The sequence below is a fragment of the Oryctolagus cuniculus genome, chromosome 15 (genome assembly GCF_051225735.1).
Source record: "Oryctolagus cuniculus isolate XC-2025 breed Fujian yellow rabbit chromosome 15, ASM5122573v1, whole genome shotgun sequence".
Lineage (NCBI taxonomy): Eukaryota > Metazoa > Chordata > Mammalia > Lagomorpha > Leporidae > Oryctolagus > Oryctolagus cuniculus.
This window is the reverse complement of record NC_142881.1, coordinates 61,893,585-61,915,012: the sequence shown is the minus strand read 5'-3', so window position 1 is coordinate 61,915,012 and position 21,428 is coordinate 61,893,585. Positions and strand designations below refer to the sequence as shown.

General features: G+C 55.7%; 1 protein-coding gene across 2 annotated transcripts in view; it reads right to left on the bottom strand.

The window, feature by feature from the left end:
* Positions 1–21,428, bottom strand: part of ADAMTS14 (ADAM metallopeptidase with thrombospondin type 1 motif 14) — a 74,512-nt gene that overhangs the window by 47,927 nt on the left and 5,157 nt on the right. For both annotated transcript variants that reach the window (XR_016221680.1, XM_089314114.1), the window contains exon 3: positions 866–1,025. Coding sequence is in view for 1 of the 2 variants with exons in the window: in XM_089314114.1 (XP_089170240.1) it covers positions 866–1,025 (160 nt within the window). In the remaining variant the exon portion in view is untranslated. The remainder of the gene's footprint in view (positions 1–865; positions 1,026–21,428) is intronic.

The window sequence follows — 21,428 nt, the reverse complement described above, 5'->3', positions numbered from 1 at the left end:
TGACCAGGAAACCGAGGCTCAGGAACGTTAAGGAACTTGCCTGGGGTCACACGGCAGACACAGCCAGAAGCAGGACTTTAACATGGTGTGTCGAGGGCTGGCGTTGTGGCGCAGCAGGGTAAGCCGCTGCCTGTGACACCAGCATCCCATGTGAGCACGGGTTAGCATCCCAGCCACTATACTTCCACTCCAGCTCTCTGCTAACGTGCCAGGAAAGGCAGAGGCAGATGGCCCAAGTGCTTGATCCCTGTCACTCATCTGGGAGACTCAGATGGAGTTCCTGGCTCCTGGCTTCAGCCTGGCCTAGCCCTGGCCATTGCAGTCATGTAGGGAGTGAACCAGCAGATGGAAGATTTCTCTCTCCCTCCCTCTCTCCCTCTCTCCCTCTCTCTTTTGAATAAATAAATACTCTTTAAAATAAAATTCCATACAAGGCTCTATTAGACACAAAGCTGACCCTGATGCCCTGACACCAAGCAGCCTCCCTCCCAGTTCCCTGAGAACAAACTTCCTGGGGATCCCACAGGACTCGGGAAAGAACACGGCTTTTCCACCCTGGCCCTAGCTCAGAAATAGCCTGGAGGAGCAGTGCTGAGCACCCCCAACACACACACACACACACACACACAGCCAGCTCTGGAGTCCAGAGGCCGAGACCACAATACACGTGGCTACTGGGTCCCCAACTCCAGCTGCTTGTAGCAGCTCCTCAAACCCAACAGGGTTTCTCTGCTGGTGAAGCAGGTGTATACACGGCCCAGTTCCGCTTTACGAGAAGACTGAGACCAGGCACTGGGAGCTTGAGGCCAGAGGTCACCCGGGGGTGTGCAGAGAGACAGCGCTCCGGGCCCTGCCCACAGCCTACCTTCATTGTGCAGGTCCCCGTGAGGCTCTGCCCACGGCCGCCGCACGGCTTCCCGGCGGTACACCACGTGCGTCCTCCCGCCGGCCTCTTCCTCCTCCTGCCGCCCCCGCTCCAGAGGCTCGATGAAGTAGTCGGTGCTGTCAGTGCGGATGAGGCCAGCCTGGCAGGGACACAGCGAGCCGGAGAGGAGAGAAGAGAGGTATGAATGCACTACACGGGTGAGCATTGAGAATACAATCAGGCGTGGCTGTATATGTGAGCAGGCTGCTTCTCCAGGGCCTCGGGGGCTCTGTGGAGGCCCTGGCTGGCGGTGTGTGGGGGGGGGGGGGCACTGGGGGAGTGCTGCTGAGCCTAGGGAGCCCACCCACATTGGAGGCCAAGCAGATCCACTTTCCCTGTGCTGTGCACCTGTGGATTTCTGGCTAAAGCTGCATGTTAACAAGGACTTCCAGTGCTTGAAATGGGGACAGGTGTGGAAGCCACTGCCACCAGGGACATGCACACACCCCAAGGCAGTGCGTTCCAAGCCCAGGCACAGTACGTGGCTCTGGCCCTACTCACAGCAGAGGGGGACGTCCCGGCTGCAAAGGTTAATGATCCCTGGGGGGTGCTGCCCCCCACCCTGACCCGAGGTGCTGTTATTTCAGATTTCGAGCACGTGAGCAGGCACGGGGGTGGTCAGCCACTGCTCGCTGGGGAGAGATGAGCCAGTGCAGAGCACCGGGAGCGCATGTTCTGTTTTCAATCTAATTTTTACTTGCATCAAAATGTTTCCTTAAAAAGAAATCAGGTGTTGGCCTTAGAAATAAAAACACAAAAGCACAAGCTGATCCAAGCCCAGTTATTAGTTACTGATGAAGGCAGTAGTAAACAAGCCGTTAAAACACATAAGCCAGGGTGAGAGCATTGGCGTGCTATGGGTTAAGCCGCCGGTTGCAATTCCTGCATCTCATATCAGAGTGTCGGCTCAAGTCCCAGCTACTTCCTGCTTCTCATCCAGCCCCCATCAATGCGCTGGGGAAGCAGTGAAGATGGTCCAAGTGCTTGGGCTTCAGCTACCCATATGGGAGACCTGGATGGAGTTTCTGACTCCTGGCTTTGGCCTGGCCCAGACCTGACTGTTGTAAGCATTTGCACGGTGAACCAGCAGATGGAAGATTTCTCTCTCTCTCTCTCTCTCTCTCTCTCTCTCTTCTCTATCACTCTGACTTCAAATAAATCAATAAATCTTAAAATAGCATATAACTGGGGGCCAGCACTGTGGCATAATGGGTAAAGTCACAGTCTGCAGTGCCGGCATCTCATATGGGTTCTGGTACAAGTCCCGGCTGCTCCACTTCCGATCCAGCTCCCTGTTAATGTGCCTGGAAAAACAGTAAAATATGGCCCAAGTGTTTGGGCCCAGGCCACCCATGTGGAAGACCCAGAAGAAGCTCCTGGCTTCAGATTGACCCAGCTCCATCCACTGAGGCTACCTGGGGAGCAAACCAGTGGATAGAAGATCTGTCTCTCCCTCTCTAACTCTTTCAAAAAAATAAATAAATCTCAAGAAATGCATAACTAGATATGAATTAATCTACACATGTCTGTGTACAAGCACATATACCTCATTGCTATAAAGTAGTAAGATCTGCTCACCTAGATTGCATGGAAAATAGTAAGATTTAAAAAAGAGATATTTGCTGGGTTTGTTCACCTATTCAACAAATACCTACTGAGTGACACCAGGCCCTGGGGGTCAGGCTGGGGACACAGAGCAGCAAGCACAGCCACTCCTGGAGAAGCCAGCGGCACCTTCCACCACCACCCCCCAACATGGGGCCGCTCCTCTTCCAAAGCTGCAGCATAGCGCATCTCCGTTCCGCCCACGTGCCCACCCGCTTTGTTCTGTGGGTGCACCCGAGAAAGCCCCTCTCGGGCCCACTGAGCACCCACAGCAGGAGCGGCCCCGTTCATGCCCCTCCACATCCTTCCAGCAAACTGGGCAGAGCATTCGGCCCAGAGCCAAGGCTGCTTTCTGGGCCTCATAAACAGACCTGAAGCAGAGGCCGAGAAAGGCGAGGAGGAAACTACAGCGCCATCGTTAACAGGTCTGCGGCCTCCACAGCCAACGCCTCACCCGGTGACGCTGGGGGGCGTGCAAGAGTCCTGGAGCGCACATAAAATGTCAGCACCGAGCCGACCCTGGGCACAGGTCCATGCATTCAGAGCCCTCTGACTGCACCTGCCATGCACCCCGCACAGGAAGCACAGGTAAACAAAGCCCGGATCACCATGGCCAACCCGGTCCGAGGCTCCATACATCAGCCACATCCCCAGTTCAGGAAGCTCCGAGTTCTGCGGGGATGCCTCCCTCCAGTGACAGAGTCCCCCCTGCAGGTGTAACGCACCAGGGCGAGCATGGGTCTAGGAGTTAAGACACTCACATCCCATCTCACAGCACTGGGTCCCAGTCCCGCCTCCAGCTTCCTGCCGATGCCACTCCTGGGAGGCAGCAGTGACGGCTCAGGTGCTATCCACACCAAGACCTGCACTGAGTTCTTGGCCCCTGGCCTTGGCCCAGCCCAGCCTTAGCCATGGTGAACATATAGAGAATTTCTGTGTCTGCTCTCTCTCTCTCTCAAATAAATGAAAACACATAAATAAACATCATTGAAACATATATGTAACATATTCTGCATAGGGACACTCCTAAATTTTATTGTATAGAACACAATCCCCTTCCTCTCACCCCTTACAGGGATTCCTGTTCTTTTTTATTAAAGATTTATTTTATCTGAAAAGCAGAGTTACAGAGCACCTAAAAGGAAACCTGTTGAAGTGAAATGGACACTATGAGAAACAGTGACTTGATCAGCCCTTGTCCTGATTGTCGAGGAACAACTTAATACTTTATTCTTTTTAGTATTTTTTTTTGTTCTACTTAATACCATTGGTTGAATTCTTTAATTAACACAATTTTTAGGTGTTTAAATTGAACTGAAAAGTGATCCCTGTTAAATGTAAGAGTGGGAATAAGAGAGGGAGGAGATGCACAGTTCGGCACATGCTCAATCGGACTTACCCCTAATGGTAGAGTTAGAAACATGCCAGGGGGCCTGCTCCTATTTCTTAGCTTTTTATACTGACTATTCTAGTAATTAAAAGTGATGTATGGCCGGCGCTGCGACTCACTAGGCTAATCCTCCGCCTTGCGGCACCAGCACACCGGGTTCTAGTCCCAGTCGGGGCACCAGATTCTTTCCCGGTTGCCCCTCTTCCAGGCTAGCTCTCTGCTGTGGCCAGGGAGTGCAGTGGAGGATGGCCCAAGTGCTTGGGCCCTGCACCCCATGGGAGACCAGGATAAGTACCTGGCTCCTGCCATCGGATCAGCGCGGTGCGTGGGCCACAGCACGCCGGCCGCAGCGGCCATTGGAGGGTGAACCGATGGCAAAAGAAGACCTTTCTCTCTGTCTCTCTCTCTCTCACTGTCCACTCTGCCTGTCAAAAAAAAAAAAAAAAAAAAAGTGATGTATGGCCGGCGCTGCGACTCACTAGACTAATCCTCCGCCTGCAGCGTCGGCACCCCGGGTTCTAGTCCCGGTCGGGGCGCTGGATTCTGTCCTGATTGCTCCTCTTCCTGTCCAGCTCTCTGCTGTGGCCCTAGAAGGCAGTGAAGGATGGCCCAAGTGCTTGGGCCCTGTACCCGCATGGGAGACCAGGAGGAAGCACCTGGCTCCTGGCTTCAGATCGCACAGCGCACCGGCCACAGTGTGCCAGCTGTAGCAGCCAATGGCGTGGTGAACCAACGTAAGGAAGACCTTTCTCTCTGTCTCTCTCTCTAACTCTGCCTGTCAAAAAATAAATAAATAAATAAATAAATATAAATTAAAAAAAAGAAATGTGCCAGGGGATTCCAATTCAATCCCATCAAGGTGGCATGTGCCAATGCCATCTCAAAGTGATCAGTTTCAGTTCAGAATTGATCATAATGATAGGATTAAGTGTCAAAGGGATCACATAAACAAGACTAGTGTCTGCTAATACTAACTGACAGAATTAAAAAGGAGAGAACAATCCAACATGGCAAGTGGGATACACAGCAGACTCAGAATGGCAGATGTCCTAAACAGCATTCTGGCCTCAGAATAAGTCCTTAAGGCATTCGGATGTGGCTAAAAAGCCCATGAGAGTATTTTAGGTATGGAAAGCCAAGACACTCTGGCAAAAAAAAAAAAAAAAAAAAAAAAAAAAAAAAAACCACCACCACCACCACCACCACCACCACCACCACCTAAATCAAAGATCTCTGTGAGTGAGATCCTAGCAGAAAGAACGGGCCATCAAAGAAAGAGGTACCTTTCTCTGAAGGGAGGAGAGAACTTCCACTTTGACTACGGCCTTGTCTAAATAAGATCGGAGTTGGCGAACTCAAGAGGCTTCAATAGCCTTGGCAGCTCATGACAAGAGCCTAGGGTGATTACTGACATCATAAGTAAGAGTGTCAATTGCTAAATCAACAACAGGAGTCACTGTGCACTGACTCCCCATGTAGGATCTCTGTCCTTAATGTGTTGTACTATGTGAATTAACGGTATAACCAGTACTCAAACAGTACTTCATACTTTGTGTGTCTGTGTGGGTGCAAACTGTTGAAATCTTTACTTAGTATATACTAAATTGATCTTCTGTATATAAAGATAATTGAAAATGAATCTTGATGAACAATGGGATGGTAGAGGGAGTGGGAGATGGGATGGTTGTGGGTAGGAGGCTGGTTATGGGGGGGAAAAGCTGCTATAATCCAAACGTACTTTGGAAATTTATATTTATTAAATAAAAGTTAAAAAAAAAAAAGCAAAGCAGAGTTACAGAGAGACAGGGAGACACAGAAAGAGCTTCCATCCACTAGTTCACTTCTCAAACAACCACAACAGCCAGGACCAGGCAAGGCTGAAGCCAGGAGGCTGGAACTCCCGGGTAGGTGGCGGGGGCATAAGCTTGGGCCGTCCTCCACTACCTTCCCAGGTACATTAGCAGGGAGCTGGATGAGAACTGAAGCAGCTGGGACTCGAACTGGCGCCCAAATAGGATGTCAGTGTTACAGGCAGTGGGTTAACCTACTACACTACAGCACCGGCCTTAATCTTCTATTACTACTACTATTAACAACACATTACTAGTGCCACTTCTATTCACATATATTTTCTTATAATTTTCATTTTAGCAGCCCTATAAGGTAGGCCCATTTCACAGATTAGAAAGTAAGAGGTTCAGAAAGGTTAAGTAACTTCCCAGAGTTACCCAGCCAGTAAGGCTCAGCACTAGAACAGGTGCCCAGTTCTGAAACCTGGCTCAGCCCTGTTACCTGGGCCTGCTTCTGCTGTGGGAGCAACCAGGAGCAACCCTGGGGCCCTGGTCTGCTCTGACAGATGCTGCTGACTTCCCACCTCTACACAAAACCCTCCTCCCTCCATGGACGTGAGAACAGACCTCCTGGCCCTTGGTCCTCAGGGTTCGCAGCCCCACACAAGCCTTCCTGCTCCTCTGCAAAGAGGAAGCCGCAGGCTCCTGGGCCTGCTCTGCCCTGCGCAGATGGCTCCCCAGGAGGCACTGAGGATTCTGCCTTTGCCACCGCAGCTAACTGCTCAGGACAAGAGCTGGCCCAAGCCCTGGAACTCGCAACCTGGGACACCATTTTGTAAAACCGTTCAGGACTGTGGGTCCCATCAGCCCCCCAGGGATTCAGGGCCAACCCTGCCCTCCGAGATAGTCTTTGTCCCATTTTGTGCATTTTGCCCCAGCCTTGACAGGCCGGTCTTGTCCCAGGCTCCCCTGGGCCTTGGCGACAGTCCTCCTGGACACAGGATGGAAAGGCAAGCTTGACCTTCAGAGCAGGAGGGGGCTCAGGCCCAGTCCCATCCTCTCCAGCCTTGGTTTTCCCACCTGCACGACGAGAGGCTCGGCCCGAGTTCTCGTGAACCTATGCCCTGGCCAGGAAACCAGGCAGCACGCAGGGCAGGACGACGGGCAGGCAGGGAGAACTTCCTGGCTCTCGGTCTCCTCTCATCTCTCAATTTACAAGATGTTTATATTTCTGAAAAGTGGTGGCTAATTTTAAAGCACTAAAAAAAATCAAATTTCTGCATTAAAAATAATCAAGGAAAAGGGAGAAAATAAATCCTAGTAGGCTGCAAAATAAATAGCAGCCCTATTTATTCCCACCCGTGCTGTATTCTGTGTAAATGGCACAGAAGTCGGAAGTCTAGACTAGCGGGTTCTTCACGTAGCACGAATCCAGCACAGAGCTGCCGAAGGCGTCCAGCGGAGCCTTCAGCCAACCCTCCAGGGCAAACCCTCAGCCTCAGCCTCACGCTGAACTCCCTTCGGTGTGGCTGCTTCCCAGACGCCTCTCCTGGGGGGGGGTGTGGCTGGCTGCGGAGGGGGAGGGCCGTTTGAATCGTCCAGTGGGGCATCTTCTGCTGCCTCTTTATCCAGAGACCTCCAGCCTTGCTGAGGTTTTCCAGATTCAGGGGAAGTCCAGGCATCATTTCTGAAGAAGGCACGGCCACATGGCAACTGGGGGTGGGCGGTGAGTCCTGGCTGAGACGTCTGTAACTGGACAAGTTCAGCTGGTCACCAGTAGGTAGCCGTCTACCAGCGGGATGGGGTCTCTCAAATATTTTTTGCAAATAACTGAAGCCAAATTATTTTGAAATTTGTATGTATGGGTGCATGTGTGCATATATAAGTGTTTGTTCTAAAATTGCATGTATGTCATGTAAACTCGGGCGTGAGGGTACATGAAGCCAACAATAAACAGAGCTCCAGGGCAGCCACAGGAGGCCTGGGGTGGGGAAAGCCAAGCTGGGACATGGGCAGGGCTCCTGCTAGGCCAGATCAGGTACAAAGACAACAAGCAGAGACCGAGCCTGGGGGCCTGACAGGTGCAAGTGGCCTGGCTCCGGAAGGACAGGTGCAGGCCCTCTGGGGAAGGGGGATCCTGAGACCCCCTGCCACCCCCTGCACTTCCAACCTTCACTAAAGACCCAGGAGCAAGGACTACATCAAGACAGCAGCTCCAGTGCAGCCAGCTGAGGGGTGAGCCAGGCCTCCTCTTTCTCCTTCCAAGGCCAGCCTATCTGGAACACGGCAGGCCACCACTCAGCCACCTCCCAGGGAGCGTGCATTCTTGGGCCTGAACTGGTCCTAGAAATTCTGTTACCAGGGTTTCACTGTCACGGGAACCCATGGCCAGCTGGGCTGGGTCAGGTTCTAGGCTCCCAGCAAGTCCAGCTTGCTGCTCCACTGAAGGAGACAAAAGCAACCCCACAAGTAGAGGTGAGTGAGGATGAGAAATGGCTCCCAGCAGATTGCAAGGGGGTGCCTGGCTTGCTCCATTCCAGCAGCCACCAAATACCTGCACTACTCCCAGCCACCCTCACCAAACCGTAGCACCTGCTCCAGCTACTGTTAAACTCCATGGGTCGGTGCCACAGCTCAATAGGCTAATCCTCCGCCTGCAGCACCAGCACCCCGGGTTCTAGTCCCAATTGGGGCACCAGATTCTGTCCTGGTTGCCCCTCTTCCAGGCCAGCTCTCTGCTATGGCCCAGGAGTGCAGTGGAGGATGGCCCAAGTCCTTGGGCCCTGCACCCCATGGGAGACCAGAAGTACCTGGCTCCTGCCTTCGGATCAGCGCAGTGCGCCGGCCGCAGCAGCCATTGGAGGGTGAACCAACAGCAAAAGGAAGACCTTTCTCTCTGTCTCTCTCTCTCACTGCCCACTCTGCCTGTCAAAAAAAGAAAAAAAAAAAAAAAACCTCCATGAAGACCTCCAGGCGTGACCCACTGCTTCACCCTCCCTCCAAGTCCCCACTTCCCTTCTCACCACCTTGGTCTAGATACACAATAATTCTCACAAGCATCCCTAACCTGCTCAGCTCCTTCTCCTGTCCTGCTCCCCTAGGGAAGTGTCTCTGCCCAGCTAAACCCGCCCGCCTGTGCGCTGTGCACTGAAGGAGATGACACACACATAGGTGCCCACTGCTCTCTGGTGAAACTGACGACCACAGATCTCCTATGATTGCACCACTGGCCGGGGTCTCTGCTGCACCCCAGGGGCCCGTGTGCTCCACCTCTCCCAAATGGCTCAGGTTTCCACCTCTACCCCACCCCCACCATCCTGCTGGGGACAGCCCCCATGCAGGGTCCCTCACCCCTCCACCCTGTGCTAAGGGCTGCCTCCTCGAGCACCCGGCTCCTGCAGTTGAGGACCTCTTCCCAGCACCAGCACGCACCCCTCCTCCCAACTAGACCCTTCCCTTCCCGCCAGCAGGCAGGGGCACTAGAGTAGCTCCCATCTTCGGAACTCCCTGTCTGACACCTGCCCCCGTCTCGGCTTCCCCTCTGCAGTGGTGAAAGGGTCATGTGTGCTCACTGTCTGTGCCCCACCGCCCTTCCTCCCCCTGCCCCACACAGTCTTCGAGAGCCACCACTTCCTGGAAACTGGGAACCTGTGACCATCATGCAGCCAAAGCCGGCTGTCCCCGGTCTCCTCTGACCACACCCCCACCCCAGGCATTTCCCCAGCCTTTAAGGATCAGGCACTTGCTAATAACTCCCAGGTCACATCTGCCGTCTGCCTGCGCAACAGCCTCCCAGACAGACCTGGGCCTCCACTGGGAATCTCAAACCCTCAAGCCGGGCTCTGCGCTCCTGTCCCAGATTCGCTCCTTTCCTGTCTTTCCCATCTTAGCACACAGCACTACCTTCTTCCCAGCTCACTAGCCAGAAACAGAGGTGGGATGGGCTTTAGGGACCTGGGTCTCTTCAAGTCCCCTGAGCACTCTCTGGGACAGGGCAAAGTCAGCTGGGCAGAGAGCAGCACCCTCTGTAACCCGCGGAATCCCGACCCCGGGTTCAGCCCAGCACAGACCCCACCCCCTGGGACCGTGCCTCCTGCCGGCCCTCTCCCAGGTGGCCAGGATCTCCTCCTCCTTGGATTTGTTCTTTGGCCTGAATGAAGCACTTACTGTGTGCTAGGCTTATGGGGGTGGTGCAGAGGGTAGAATATGAGCCTCTGCTCTCCTGGGAAGGGACTTGTGTCTGCAATGTGTAAGGAACTCCGACAACGCGATCACTAAGACGCCCCGACTTTAAAATGAGCAAAGGCTCTGAAGAGACACTTCTCCAAGGAAGACACACCTGCAGCCAAAGCACTCGTGAAAACAGGATGGGGGCTCCTCGGGGCGCTCTGCACCAAAGCAGAAGCTGCGGCTGCCACACATCCAGCTTTAGCTTCCCAGAGTCTCCCTTGGCCAAAAACGCACTAAGTTGTCTCCAAGCCAGAAGCCTTCGACAATGACAAGACAGAGCCACCAGACACACACACCCGACAGAAATGGGAAGATGGGGTCAGCTATGGAGCCACTTTCTGACTGCTACAGGGACCTACGCAAGCAGCACAAACTAGAACAGAGCAGAACCTGTCCCCTGCAGGCACAGTCACCCCACAGGGATGGAGACACCAGTAATCAGCCAGCCAGTGTGACACTGAACGCTTCAAAACCAACACACAACTGATGCCAAGTAAAAGTGCTGCCTACCCTTAGAAGACAGCAATACTGAAGAAATGAAGTCCATTCTAAACCTTAAAAACAAGACGCTCGGGGGCTGGCATTGTGACACAATGCATTAAGCTGCCTGTAATACCCGCCTCCCACATGGATGCTGGCTGCTCCACTTCCGATCCAGTTCCTTGCTAATGCGCCGGGAAAGCAAGAGGAAGGTGGCCCAAATGCCTGGGCCCCTGCAACCACAGGAGAGACCCAGATAGAGTTGCAGGCCCCTGCTTCAGCCTGGCCTAGCCCCGGCCATGGCAGCCATCTGGGAAGTGAACTGGAGGGTGAAAGCTCTTTCTGTCCCTCTCTCTCTCTCTCTCTCCCTCTCTCTCTGTAACTCTGCCTTTCAAATAAATAAATAAGTTTTTAAAAAGAAAAAGGTTTTCAGCATCATTAGTCTTCAGGGTAATGCAAATCAGAACCACAAGGAAATACTCGTTCACACCCCCTAGGAAGGCTTGAACCATGAACCCCAGTGGCAACAGGTCTGGCAAGGAAACTGGAACCCTCATGTGTTACAACTGGAGAGAGGGGGCCGGCGCCGCGGCTCACTAGGCTAATCCTCCGCCTAGCGGCGCCGGCACACCGGGTTCTAGTCCCGGTCGGGGCGCCGGATTCTGTCCCGGTTGCCCCTCTTCCAGGCCAGCCCTCTGCTGTGGCCAGGGAGTGCAGTGGAGGATGGCCCAGGTGCTTGGGCCCTGCACCCCATGGGAGACCAGGAAAAGCACCTGGCTCCTGGCTCCTGCCATCGGATCAGCGCGGTGCGCCGGCCACAGCGCGCTGGCCGCGGCGGCCATTGGAGGGTGAACCAACGGCAAAAGGAAGACCTTTCTCTCTGTCTCTCTCTCTCACTGTCCACTCTGCCTGTCAAAAAAAAAAAAAAAAAATATATACAACTGGAGAGAGGGAAATAGGGCAGCCTCTTGCAAAATGGCCTGGCAGCTCCTCAAATAAACAGTTACCGTGGCATTCAGAAATTCCACTCCTAAGTATAGACCCAGGGAAACAAAAGCTCGTGGACAGAAACTTACAGAAGCACTAATCATAGTAGCTCGGGTGGAAATAACCCGAATGCCCAGCCGTGGATAAACAATGGTATATGAACAAAATATGGCCCATCCATTCCACAGAACATCATGTAGCCATCAAAAGGAATGAAATTCTGACATGTGCTTCAAGAAGGCTGGACCTAGAAAACACTAGACCCAGTGAAGGAAGCCACCCAAAGAGACCACATGTGGTAAAAATGCATTTCTGTGAAACACAGAACAGAGACATCGACAGGTGGGAGGCCAGTGGTTGCCAGGGCCTGGAGTAACGAGGGCGTAGGAGGTAGCAATGAAAGGGCACGTGTTTCGGTCCCAATGAAATGTCCCAAGATTGATGGTGGTGAAGGTTGCTCGTATCTGTGAACATAACAAACATCCTATGAACTGCACACTTTGCATGAGCGAACTCCATCTCCACGGAGCGGTTCACGCAGAAGATGGGGGGAGGGAATGCACACTCAAATGGCACACGCGGCACAGAGCGGCCGCCGGCCTCAGAGGCAGGAGTCAGCGTGGCTCAGACGGAAGCCTGTGGACACGAGGATGCCATCTAACTCACACCCGACGTGGGAGCCCAGCCCCGGGAGCCCTGCTCGAGGCTGGGGCAGCCAGGGCAAATCTGACAGCTGATCAGGAGCGAGCTACCGTCTAGGGCTGGGCAGAAGAAGGAGCCTGCAGTGAGCCCACTGTGCCTGGCCCCACACTGGCCACGTGGCAACCCAGAGGCGGCTCAAGGCGCAGACACGACCCCAGCAAGCCAGCGCCTCCACCGGCTCAGCTCCTGGGGACAGGGCCTCTGTGGGCCCCACACCCTGGGATGGGCTGGGTGAGAGGCTACCGAGGTCTTGCTGGGCCCCACCTATTTGTAGCAAGAATCCTTCTCAGAGGAAAAACAATATGGTGGGTGTGCAAGGTAACAGCAGAGACCCTAGACCCAGCTCTGCCACTCCCAGACCACGTGATCCTGGACGGGGACGGGACACCTCCCACTCCTGTACTTGCGAATTACAGCAGTGCCTGTCCGGGGGGTTGCCCTGAGAAAGTGGCATCCACAGGGCACCTAGAGTTCTCCAAACTTGCAGCAAGGACTGTGTAACTGCATTTGCTGTCATGCTTGTCATGATCATCAGACAGTGCCTGGGCACCACAGAGTCACAGGAGGGTGCTCTGCACCGGGCTACATCGTGGCTGGGCTTGGACACGCTCAGATCCACTCCCCACCCCCGGCCCCATAAAGGGGAAGAATGCTCCAAGGAAGAGACACCAAGGGTTAAGCATCTTTAAAAAAAAAAAAAAGATTTATTTATTTACTTTAAAGTCAGAGTTACACAGAGAGAGGAGAGGCAGAGACAGAGAGAGAGAGGTCTTCCATCCAATGGTTCACTCCCCAGATGGCCGCAACAGCCGGAGCTGTGCCGATCCGAAGTCAGGAGCCAGGAGCTTCCTCCAGGTCTCCCACGCAGGTGCAGGGGCCCAAGGACCTAGATTATCCTCCACCTCTTTCCCAGGCCATAGCAGAGAGCTGGATTGGAAGAGGAGCAGCCAGGACTAGAACCGGTGCCCACATGGGATGCCGGTGCTTTAGGCCAGGGCATTAACCCACTGTGCCACAGCGCTGGCCCCATAAGCATCTTAAGGGGACAAGCACTTGCCAAGGAAAAGAGCCTGGCTGAAGGAGGTTTTCAAGGAGAAAAAGGAAACGTGGAGAAAACAGGTTGGAGGGATGTAGCCTACTATTGGGAAGGTGTCTCCTCCTCTTCACGCCTGCAGGTATCTTTCTAACTTTTCTGATCTCCTGATCCGAGAAGCAAGCCCCTTCCGCACAGGACGTGCGCCCTCTGCGAGGGACAGGCAGAATGCACCACTGCCCTCCCCTACGACGAAGCTCTCTACAAGGAACACAACCCCGCCCTCCAAACTTCCCTGTAGTCACAGGAGCTGCACTGGGGAAGGAGACAGCAGTGCCCCTCCCCTTTCAAGCCTCAGTCACAGCACCTGAGGCGCACGGAGTGAGGTCAGCAACAAGGAACGCCCCTCCTGGGGCCAGGCCCCGAGGGAAGTAGGGGCCATCTCCTCGCCTGCCCACCTCGGCCCCTGTAACTGACCCCAAGTACACGGCGGACTCTGCAGGAGGCCAAGCAATGGTTCCCACTCCACAATGCTCGTTAAAGTCACTGGGGAATTTGCAAAACGACCGCCACCCACGCCACAGCCCAGGCCACAGGGCCAAATCTCAGTGGGTGAAGCTTGGACATCAGCGTCTTGGAGCTGTCCAGGCGATTCTGATGCACAGCCCAGGCTGAGAACACTCATGTCAATGCCAGAGGCTCCCAAGCCAGGGGGCGGCACTCAAAGGAATGTGTAAGTGGTCACCGCGTCTCACAAAGAGGGCAGCAGCCGCAGAGCGATTCCTCAGAATGGATGAAGGGAGAGGAAGCGAGTGGACAATAGCGATGGCCCAGAACAGGGGCAGCGGGGGGAGCCCAGAACAGGGGCAGCGGGAGGAGCCCAGAGAGGCTGGCTTGGCGCACGCCCTGTGCATTATGAGCATCTCCCCAGGCTGAGCAGACCCGAGGGCCATCTGGACATAGGTGCTTATCAGAGCCTAACCCCCCACCCCCACAAGGTGCAACACCTCCCAAAATTGCCCCAAGAGGAAGGCAGTGGGTGGGGGTGGCAGAGGAGGGTCGGGAGACGGCAGGGGCCCAAAATCTGCAGGGGAGCCAATCGCAAGTTAGTGACGTCACAGCTACCCAAGCCGGGGAGTCCCCAGGGCAGAGGAGGTCAGTCATCAGGAATACCTCTATGCCAATGTCATTGATGAGGATGGTGATGATGACGAAGGTGACAAGGAACTCTGTCCTCTGAGAACAGGTCATCGTAAGCTTGGTAAATGGGACTGAAGGAGGAGTGGTCACTTTGCATTTCTACCCTCACCCCACGTCCCCAGCGGCAGGGTCCCTGCATAGAGGCAGGGCAGCATTCATGTCTGAAGTGCTCAGAGACTCTGCTGCCACAGACCCTGCCCTGGTGCCTGGCCGCCGGCAGGGCAGACCATGCCAGACTGGTAGCCACCCCCAGTTTCCATTCTACAGGGCTCAGGAGTCACGTCGCCTGAGGCTTTGCTTACCCCCACCAGCCCCCACCCCCCACCATCACCACCACAGCCCACCCTGCTCAGGCCAGGCGCTCTGCCTGGCCCCCTGCTTGGCCCTGAGCCCTGGCAGTGGCTGTGGCTCCGGGAAGAGGAGACAGGAAGCAGCCCTCAAGCGCCAGGAGGCAGCATGGCTGCCAGGCCCTGGCTGAGGACCAGCTCCCTGCTTCCAGACCCTGCAGTCTGCATCCTATGGCTCAGATGCAAGCCAGCGGGCGGTGGCACAGCACCAGGGATGGGAGCAGCCGGTGCCTCCCCAGCCAGGCCTCCTCTCCAACCCAGCCCTACAGCAGCCTGCCCCAGGATGGGGGCGACTGGGCCCTGAACCAGGCCTCCCCCGGGTGAAATCACACATGTAAATGTTTATCACTGCATCTGACACACACCCAGGTCTGCAGTGAGCAAGAGAGGGCCTTGGTGGTGTCTAGGGCAGAGGCTTCAATGGGGAGCGATGAAGCCCGAGACACCTGGGTCCCTGCACCAGCAGCTCTGCTCCACAAGCGTCGCCCTGACAACACCTGACTCAGGGTATCGCTGGTCTCCCTGGCAGGGCTTGAGAGAGATAAAAGAAACCTGCTACCCAGAAAGCACCGGCAGACGTGGCACATGACTGTCCCCAGCCGTGTGCAGGAGCCGGCCCCACAGCACGGGTTCCAGATGTCCGAGAACTCTGATACACGACTGTCAGCAATGAAGCCAGCAGTTCCCCGCCCACTGTGCGTGCTCACGGAAGTCCCTGTAGTTTACTTCTCTTCAACCTTTGCCTGCAAGAGCCCTCAGGTGTCAACCCATTCATCCACGGCCAAGCAGGCTCCGTCCTAGGTGCCGGCAATGCGGCCAAACCTCCCGCTCCACAGGGAGTCAACAGAAGTGCGTGAATAAGCAGAACTGGGTGACGCCGAGTGGAAACCGCCACAGCAGAAAGGAGGCAGAGGACAGAGAACCGGAGGTGCAGATTTTAAATGAGGTCACGGGGAGGCAGTTACCACGAAGGTGATGTCTGAGCAGGAGCCGGAGGGAGCTGGGGCCGGTGCTGTGGCACAGTGGGATAAGCCATGGCCTGCCACACTGGCCTCGCGTATCCAAGTTCAAGTTCAAGTCCCAGCTGCTCCACTTCCAATCCAGTTCCCTGCTAAAGCACCGGAGGGAGCAGTGGAAGGTGGCCCAAGTGCCTGGGCCCCTGCACCCACCTGGGAGCCCCAGATGGAGCTCCAGGCTCCTGGCGTCATCCTGGCAGCTGCTGCAGCCATCTGGGGAGTGAATCAGTAGATGGAAGATGTCTCTCTTTCGCTCTCTCTCTCTCTATTTCTGTCACTCTGTCATTTAAATAAATAAATAAATCTTGGAGAGAGAGTGACAGTTTAAGGGAGCTGAGGGCAGGCCTGGCAATACCCAGGGAGGAGGGTCCCCTGCAGAAAGACAGGAAGGAGACAGGGACAGTGAGTCACCCAGAACCTGGCCGCCTCCCCCACAGAGGACTGTGACTCAGGGCAGGACCCGGACGCTGATGGTGGCTGAGACTGCAGGGGGACAAGGAGGCCCTCAGCGCCATCCCCGGGGCCATCCCTCTCATTGTGCCCAGCTGGTTTCCCTGTCAGAGGCACCAGCAACAAAACCCCCAGGAGAGCCACACAGGGCCTGTTCAGCACCGAGAACCACGCGTGCTTCCTTGTGGCCTCCACACCTTGTCTACCGTGAGCCCCACTGGCCATGTCCTTCCAGCCCACTTAGTGTCACCCAGCCCCTGCTGCCTCCCAGTGGCTCCCGGCAGGGTGTCTATCCCTGTCCAGATCTGTCTGTCTCTCTTCCAGACGGGCACAGACACTGCTCCCTGTCCCACTACCCCTTTGGAACGAAATCACGTTAAACAAGCATGTTGTGGGCCAGGAAGAATGTTTGCAAAGGTGGCTGCAACTGCTCCTCCCGGTCCTGTGCACGAGCTCTTTGCACACCTGACCTCAGAGGTGGGGTGCAGGGTGGGCACTGGGCCTGGCAGCTAAGATACCCAAGTCCCACACTGGACTGCCCGGTTCCACACCACCTCCGCTCCTGGCTCCAAGGTCCTGCTAATGCTCACACACCCTGGGAGGAACAGTACTGGCTCAGGTAATGGGGCCATGCTATGTGGGAGACCTGGATTGAGTTCCAGGCTCCTGGTTTTGGCCTCAGACCAGCCCTGGCCATTGCAAGCATTGGGAGAGTGAAGCAGTCAGTGAGTCAGCTCTCTTTCTCTCTCTCTGTGTGTGTGTGTGTGTGTTTGTATGTGTGTGTATGTATATGTCCCTCTGTCTCTGAAATAAACAGACTTTACAAAGATGCAGAATCCATTTCCCCACTCTTGGAAAATCCCGCCAGGCTTGTGGCTCTCTGTCCAGCAGAACACACGGGAGTGGGACACACAGCCTCCCCAGCTCAGCCCTGAGAGTTCTCCCCACAGCCACCCTCCCCCTGAGAGGAGCACTACCTGAGCCCCCCTGGAAAGAGCCAGTCTCACCTACTGCAGCAAGGAGGCCTCCCAGCCAACAGCCAGCTCCACACAGGGTGCGTGAGGGAGGCCGGCTTGAAGGCTCCAGCCAGCCCAGCCCCCTGCTGACTGCACCCAGGAGCAGCCCCCCTCAGCCGACTTACAGAGCGGCAGGAAGAACACCATGACTAACAGACATCACACAGCTCCCCGACACTGCCCAAGTGCCCATCCACCCCAAGAACGTAGCCAGAGTCCAGGTACCCCCACCACAACTGCTGCCTTGGCCCGTGGTCCCCAGGCCCCCTTCCACGGTCACTCTGGTTGGGGGTGGGGGCATGAGAAGCGGCTCCCTTCCTCTCCAGAGTCCATCTCTTATTCACATGCCGCGAACACAAATTCTAACAAGAGGTGCGGTGCTTCTCCGGGAGCAACCGTGTCACACAGCAGCCAAGCCCGGAGACAGCCGCCTGCAGGGAGCCACTGCACGAGCAAACGTCGGGAGGGCTCCAGGCTCCCCACCTGACCCCCCTGCAGGGAGCTCTGTCACAGCAGCGTGGGCAGGGCTTGGCCTTGGATTCGTGTCAGATTACGCTGATGATCTGCAGGGCACTGCAACACAAGGATCTCTAACTGCGCGCAATACATACATCACTTTTAATTCCCAGACTAGTCAGTGTAAAATGGTAAGAAATAGGAGCAGGCCTTTGGTCCAAGAGTTAAGACACCAGTTAAGAAACCTACGTCCCATAATGGAGTGCCTGGGTTTGACTCTCAACTCCAGCTAATGTGCACCCTGAGAGGCAGCAGTGCGGCTCAAGTACTTGGGTCCCTGCCATCCAAGAGGGAGACCTGGATTGAGTTCCTGGCTCCTGGCTTCAATCTGGCCCAGCCCTGACTATTGTGGGCATTTAGGGAATGAACCAGTAGATGGGTTGCATTCTCTCTCTCTGTCTCTGTCTCTTCTGCCTCTTAAATAAATTTTAAATCGGCCGGCGCCACAGCTAACTAGGCTAATCCTCCGCCTGCGGTGCCGGCACTCTGAGTTCTAGTCCTGGTCGGGGCGCCGGATTCTGTCCCGGTTGCACCTCTTCCAGTCCAGCTCTCTGCTGTGGCCAGGGAGGGCAGTAGAGGATGGCCCAAGTGCTTGGGCCCTGCACCTGCATGGGAGACCAGGAGGAAGCACCTGGCTCCTGGTTTCGGATCAGCGCGGTGCGCCGGCTGTAGCAGCCATTTGGGGGGTGAACCAACGGCAAAGGAAGACCTTTCTCTCTGTCTCTCTCTCTCACTAACTCTACCCATCAAATAAATAAATAAATAAATTTTAAATCAAACATGTTACTACTGGGGCCGGTGCTGTGGCACAGAGGGTAAAAGCTCTGCCTGCAGTGCCAGCATCCCATATGAGCACTGGTTTGAGTCCCGGCTGTTCCTCTTCTGATCCAGCTCTCTGCTATGGCCTGGGAAAGCAGTAGAAGATGGCCCAAGTGCTTGGGCTCCTGCACCCACATGGGAGACCTGGAAGAAACTCTAGGCCCCTGGCTTCAGATCAGCCTAGCTCCAGCCATTGAGGCCATTTGGGGAGTGAACCAGTAGAGGGAAGATTCTCTCTCTCTCTCTGCATCTGCCTCTCTGTAACTCTGCCTTTCAAATAAAATAAATAAATCTTTAAAAAAAAAAGAAATATATTACTATTACTAAACACTGAAATAATCCCCATGTTGAAGGTCCCCACAAACCAGATCTCATTGTACCCTCCCATAGACAGCTGCTCGCTCCCCTCCTTAGAGACCAGGGTGCACGGCTGGCGGGCAACAGCGTGACCACAGCCTGCACCCCTGCCTGGGCTGTGTCTCTCCGAGAACTGCTAGCTGCGCTGTCCCGGGGCCTTTCTGGAACAGCTCTGTTGGGACAGTCCACACACCACACAGCTCACCCGCTGAACACGCACAGCTCAGCAGTTTCTAGGACATGCATGCATCATACAACTGCCACCACCTCAGTGAGCTCTAGAACATCCTCAGCACCCCGCAAAGAACCCCTTACCCCGCGGTCAGTGCCCCACTCCCTCTGCAGTCCTACTGTTTTAAAGGGTTTATTTATTTTTGCAAAAATGAAAGAGAGATCTCCCATCCTGTATTTCACCCTCTGGCTGCAATGGCAGGGGCCAGGCCACGCTGAAGCCAGGAGCCTGGAGCTTCCTCTGGGTCTCCCACGTAGATGCAGGGCCCCCAGATATTTGTGCCATCCTCCACTGCTTTCCCAGGGCATTAGCAGGGAGCTGGATCAGAAGTGGAGCAGCCAGGACTTGAACCAGCACCCATGTGGGATGCTGGTGTCCCAGCGGCTGCTTAACTCGCTGCACCACAGCTCTGGCCCCTGCCATTGCCACCTTAAAGATGTAGGGCTGCAGGGCTGAGGCTAGAGAGTGTCCGTGAGTGTTCCCTGCCTCCTCCCCACGCCATCTGCCTGGGTCTACTCCATGTAACCCGTCACAAATGCAGGACCTCCAAGTAGAAAATGGAACCAGATGTGCTAAGTCCTACACGTGCGGCTGCTTCCACGCCAGGCCCTGACTCCCAGAGGCACTGCAGGCAAAGGGGGAAGCCCCAAGCAGCCAAGCACAGGGCACCGAGGCCCAGGACCCAGGGAGACCAACAGGGAAGCTGCCCTCAGGAGGCTGGTGGCCCGGGATCCAGAGGGACACAGTGAAGGCACAACCCCATGAGAAGTGGGGACCCCTCTCTGCCAACCCCTCCCTCACCCTGCAACCCCTCGAGGACCCACAAAGAGCCAGCCCTCACCCCAGGCTCCCAGGTTCCTCCCAGAGCATCCGCAGCTATGGCACATGGCCCATCAGGTCGTTGCTGTTCCCCGGGCACAACGTCTGGGAGCCTCAGTCCCGATAGCATCCCTGGCCAGCTGCTCCCAACCCCACAGGGAACTGCAGGGAGGACCGGGCCTCCCCCATCAGGACTGCCTGGGTCAGTGTTCTCCCAGAACTTTCTTCCACACTTACATTTGAACGGGCTGCAGCCAATGCCACCTCTACCATGTGGCCCACCTAGATGTTCCAACCAAAAGCAAAGGGTCCTTCAGCTGCTGCCTCTCGCAGGACGGTAATCGGTCTGCCTTTATGTCAGGCTCCCTGCCTCTCCATCCCTGGATCCCTGTCTATGGCGCCCCCCAGCTACGCCACAGTGGTCCTCCAGAGGAGTGGGTGGGAGGCAGTATAAGCAGCTCTGGGCATGAGTGCACTGCCAGGCACAGAACCCTCCCATGTCTGTCCCAGGCTCCCACAGGTGAGCAGTCCCAGACAACAGCAAGAGAAGAGGAAGGGGTGACGGCCGCTGCCACCACTGAGGCTTCCACCTGCAAATGAGGCTTAAGCCACCAGTCCAGGCCCCACACTTCACAGCTGAGCAGCAAACACGCCAGACAGCTGCAAGTCTCTGCCCACTCGGGGGTGTTCGTGCAGACTGGGGACCACCACGTCGTGCATCTGGCTGTGAAAGGCTAGCCCGGGACTGGCCACGCTCTTCCCTGAAGCTGCAGCCCAGCCCAGGCCTGGCACGGAGCAGGCCCAGGGACCAGCCGGGGAGAGAGGGGGTCAGCTTCTGGTTTACAGACTCCTCCAGCCAGGCCTGCACTGAGCTCATCCACAGCAGGCCACAGGGGCCCGGAGAGGGAGGGCGCTGTCTCAGAGGCACACAGCCAGGTCACCGAACCCAGCCCAGCCTCTTCCAGAAACAGGCTGCCCTGTCCCTGCTCCATGCCCCTGCCAACCCTGCCCTCCCTTCCAGGTCAGACCAAGGCCATCTGCCCCGCGTGCCCTCTGGGATCCCCCCTCCAGCCCCCTGTGGCTCGGCGCACCCTCCCCTGCCTGACCCACACCCACTTGCTGAAGCTCTTCCCTTCGCCCACCCTCTGGCCCCAGCAAACTCCTACTCAACTCTCAAGGCCCAGTTCCAATGTCACCTCTGACACCCAAGAGGACAATTGCTCCCTTTTACTGAGCACCCACTCCACTGGGTCCTAGAGAACCAATAATGAAAGTTAAAGCTGTCAGTGGGGCCCCTACTCGGCACCCAAGTTCCTCAAGGACAGGGCTGATGCCCTACAAAGCAGGGGTGAGGACCAGCACTGTGCACACCTCCTTGGACTGCGGGGCAGCAGAGGGGCTCTGCAGACCACCAAGGCCCAGCTCACAGGAGCCGCCTCCCTCCCACTCAGTTTTCTCATCTATAAAATGGGTGGTGTGAACGAATGCACTGGACAGGACGCCTCCCACACCTG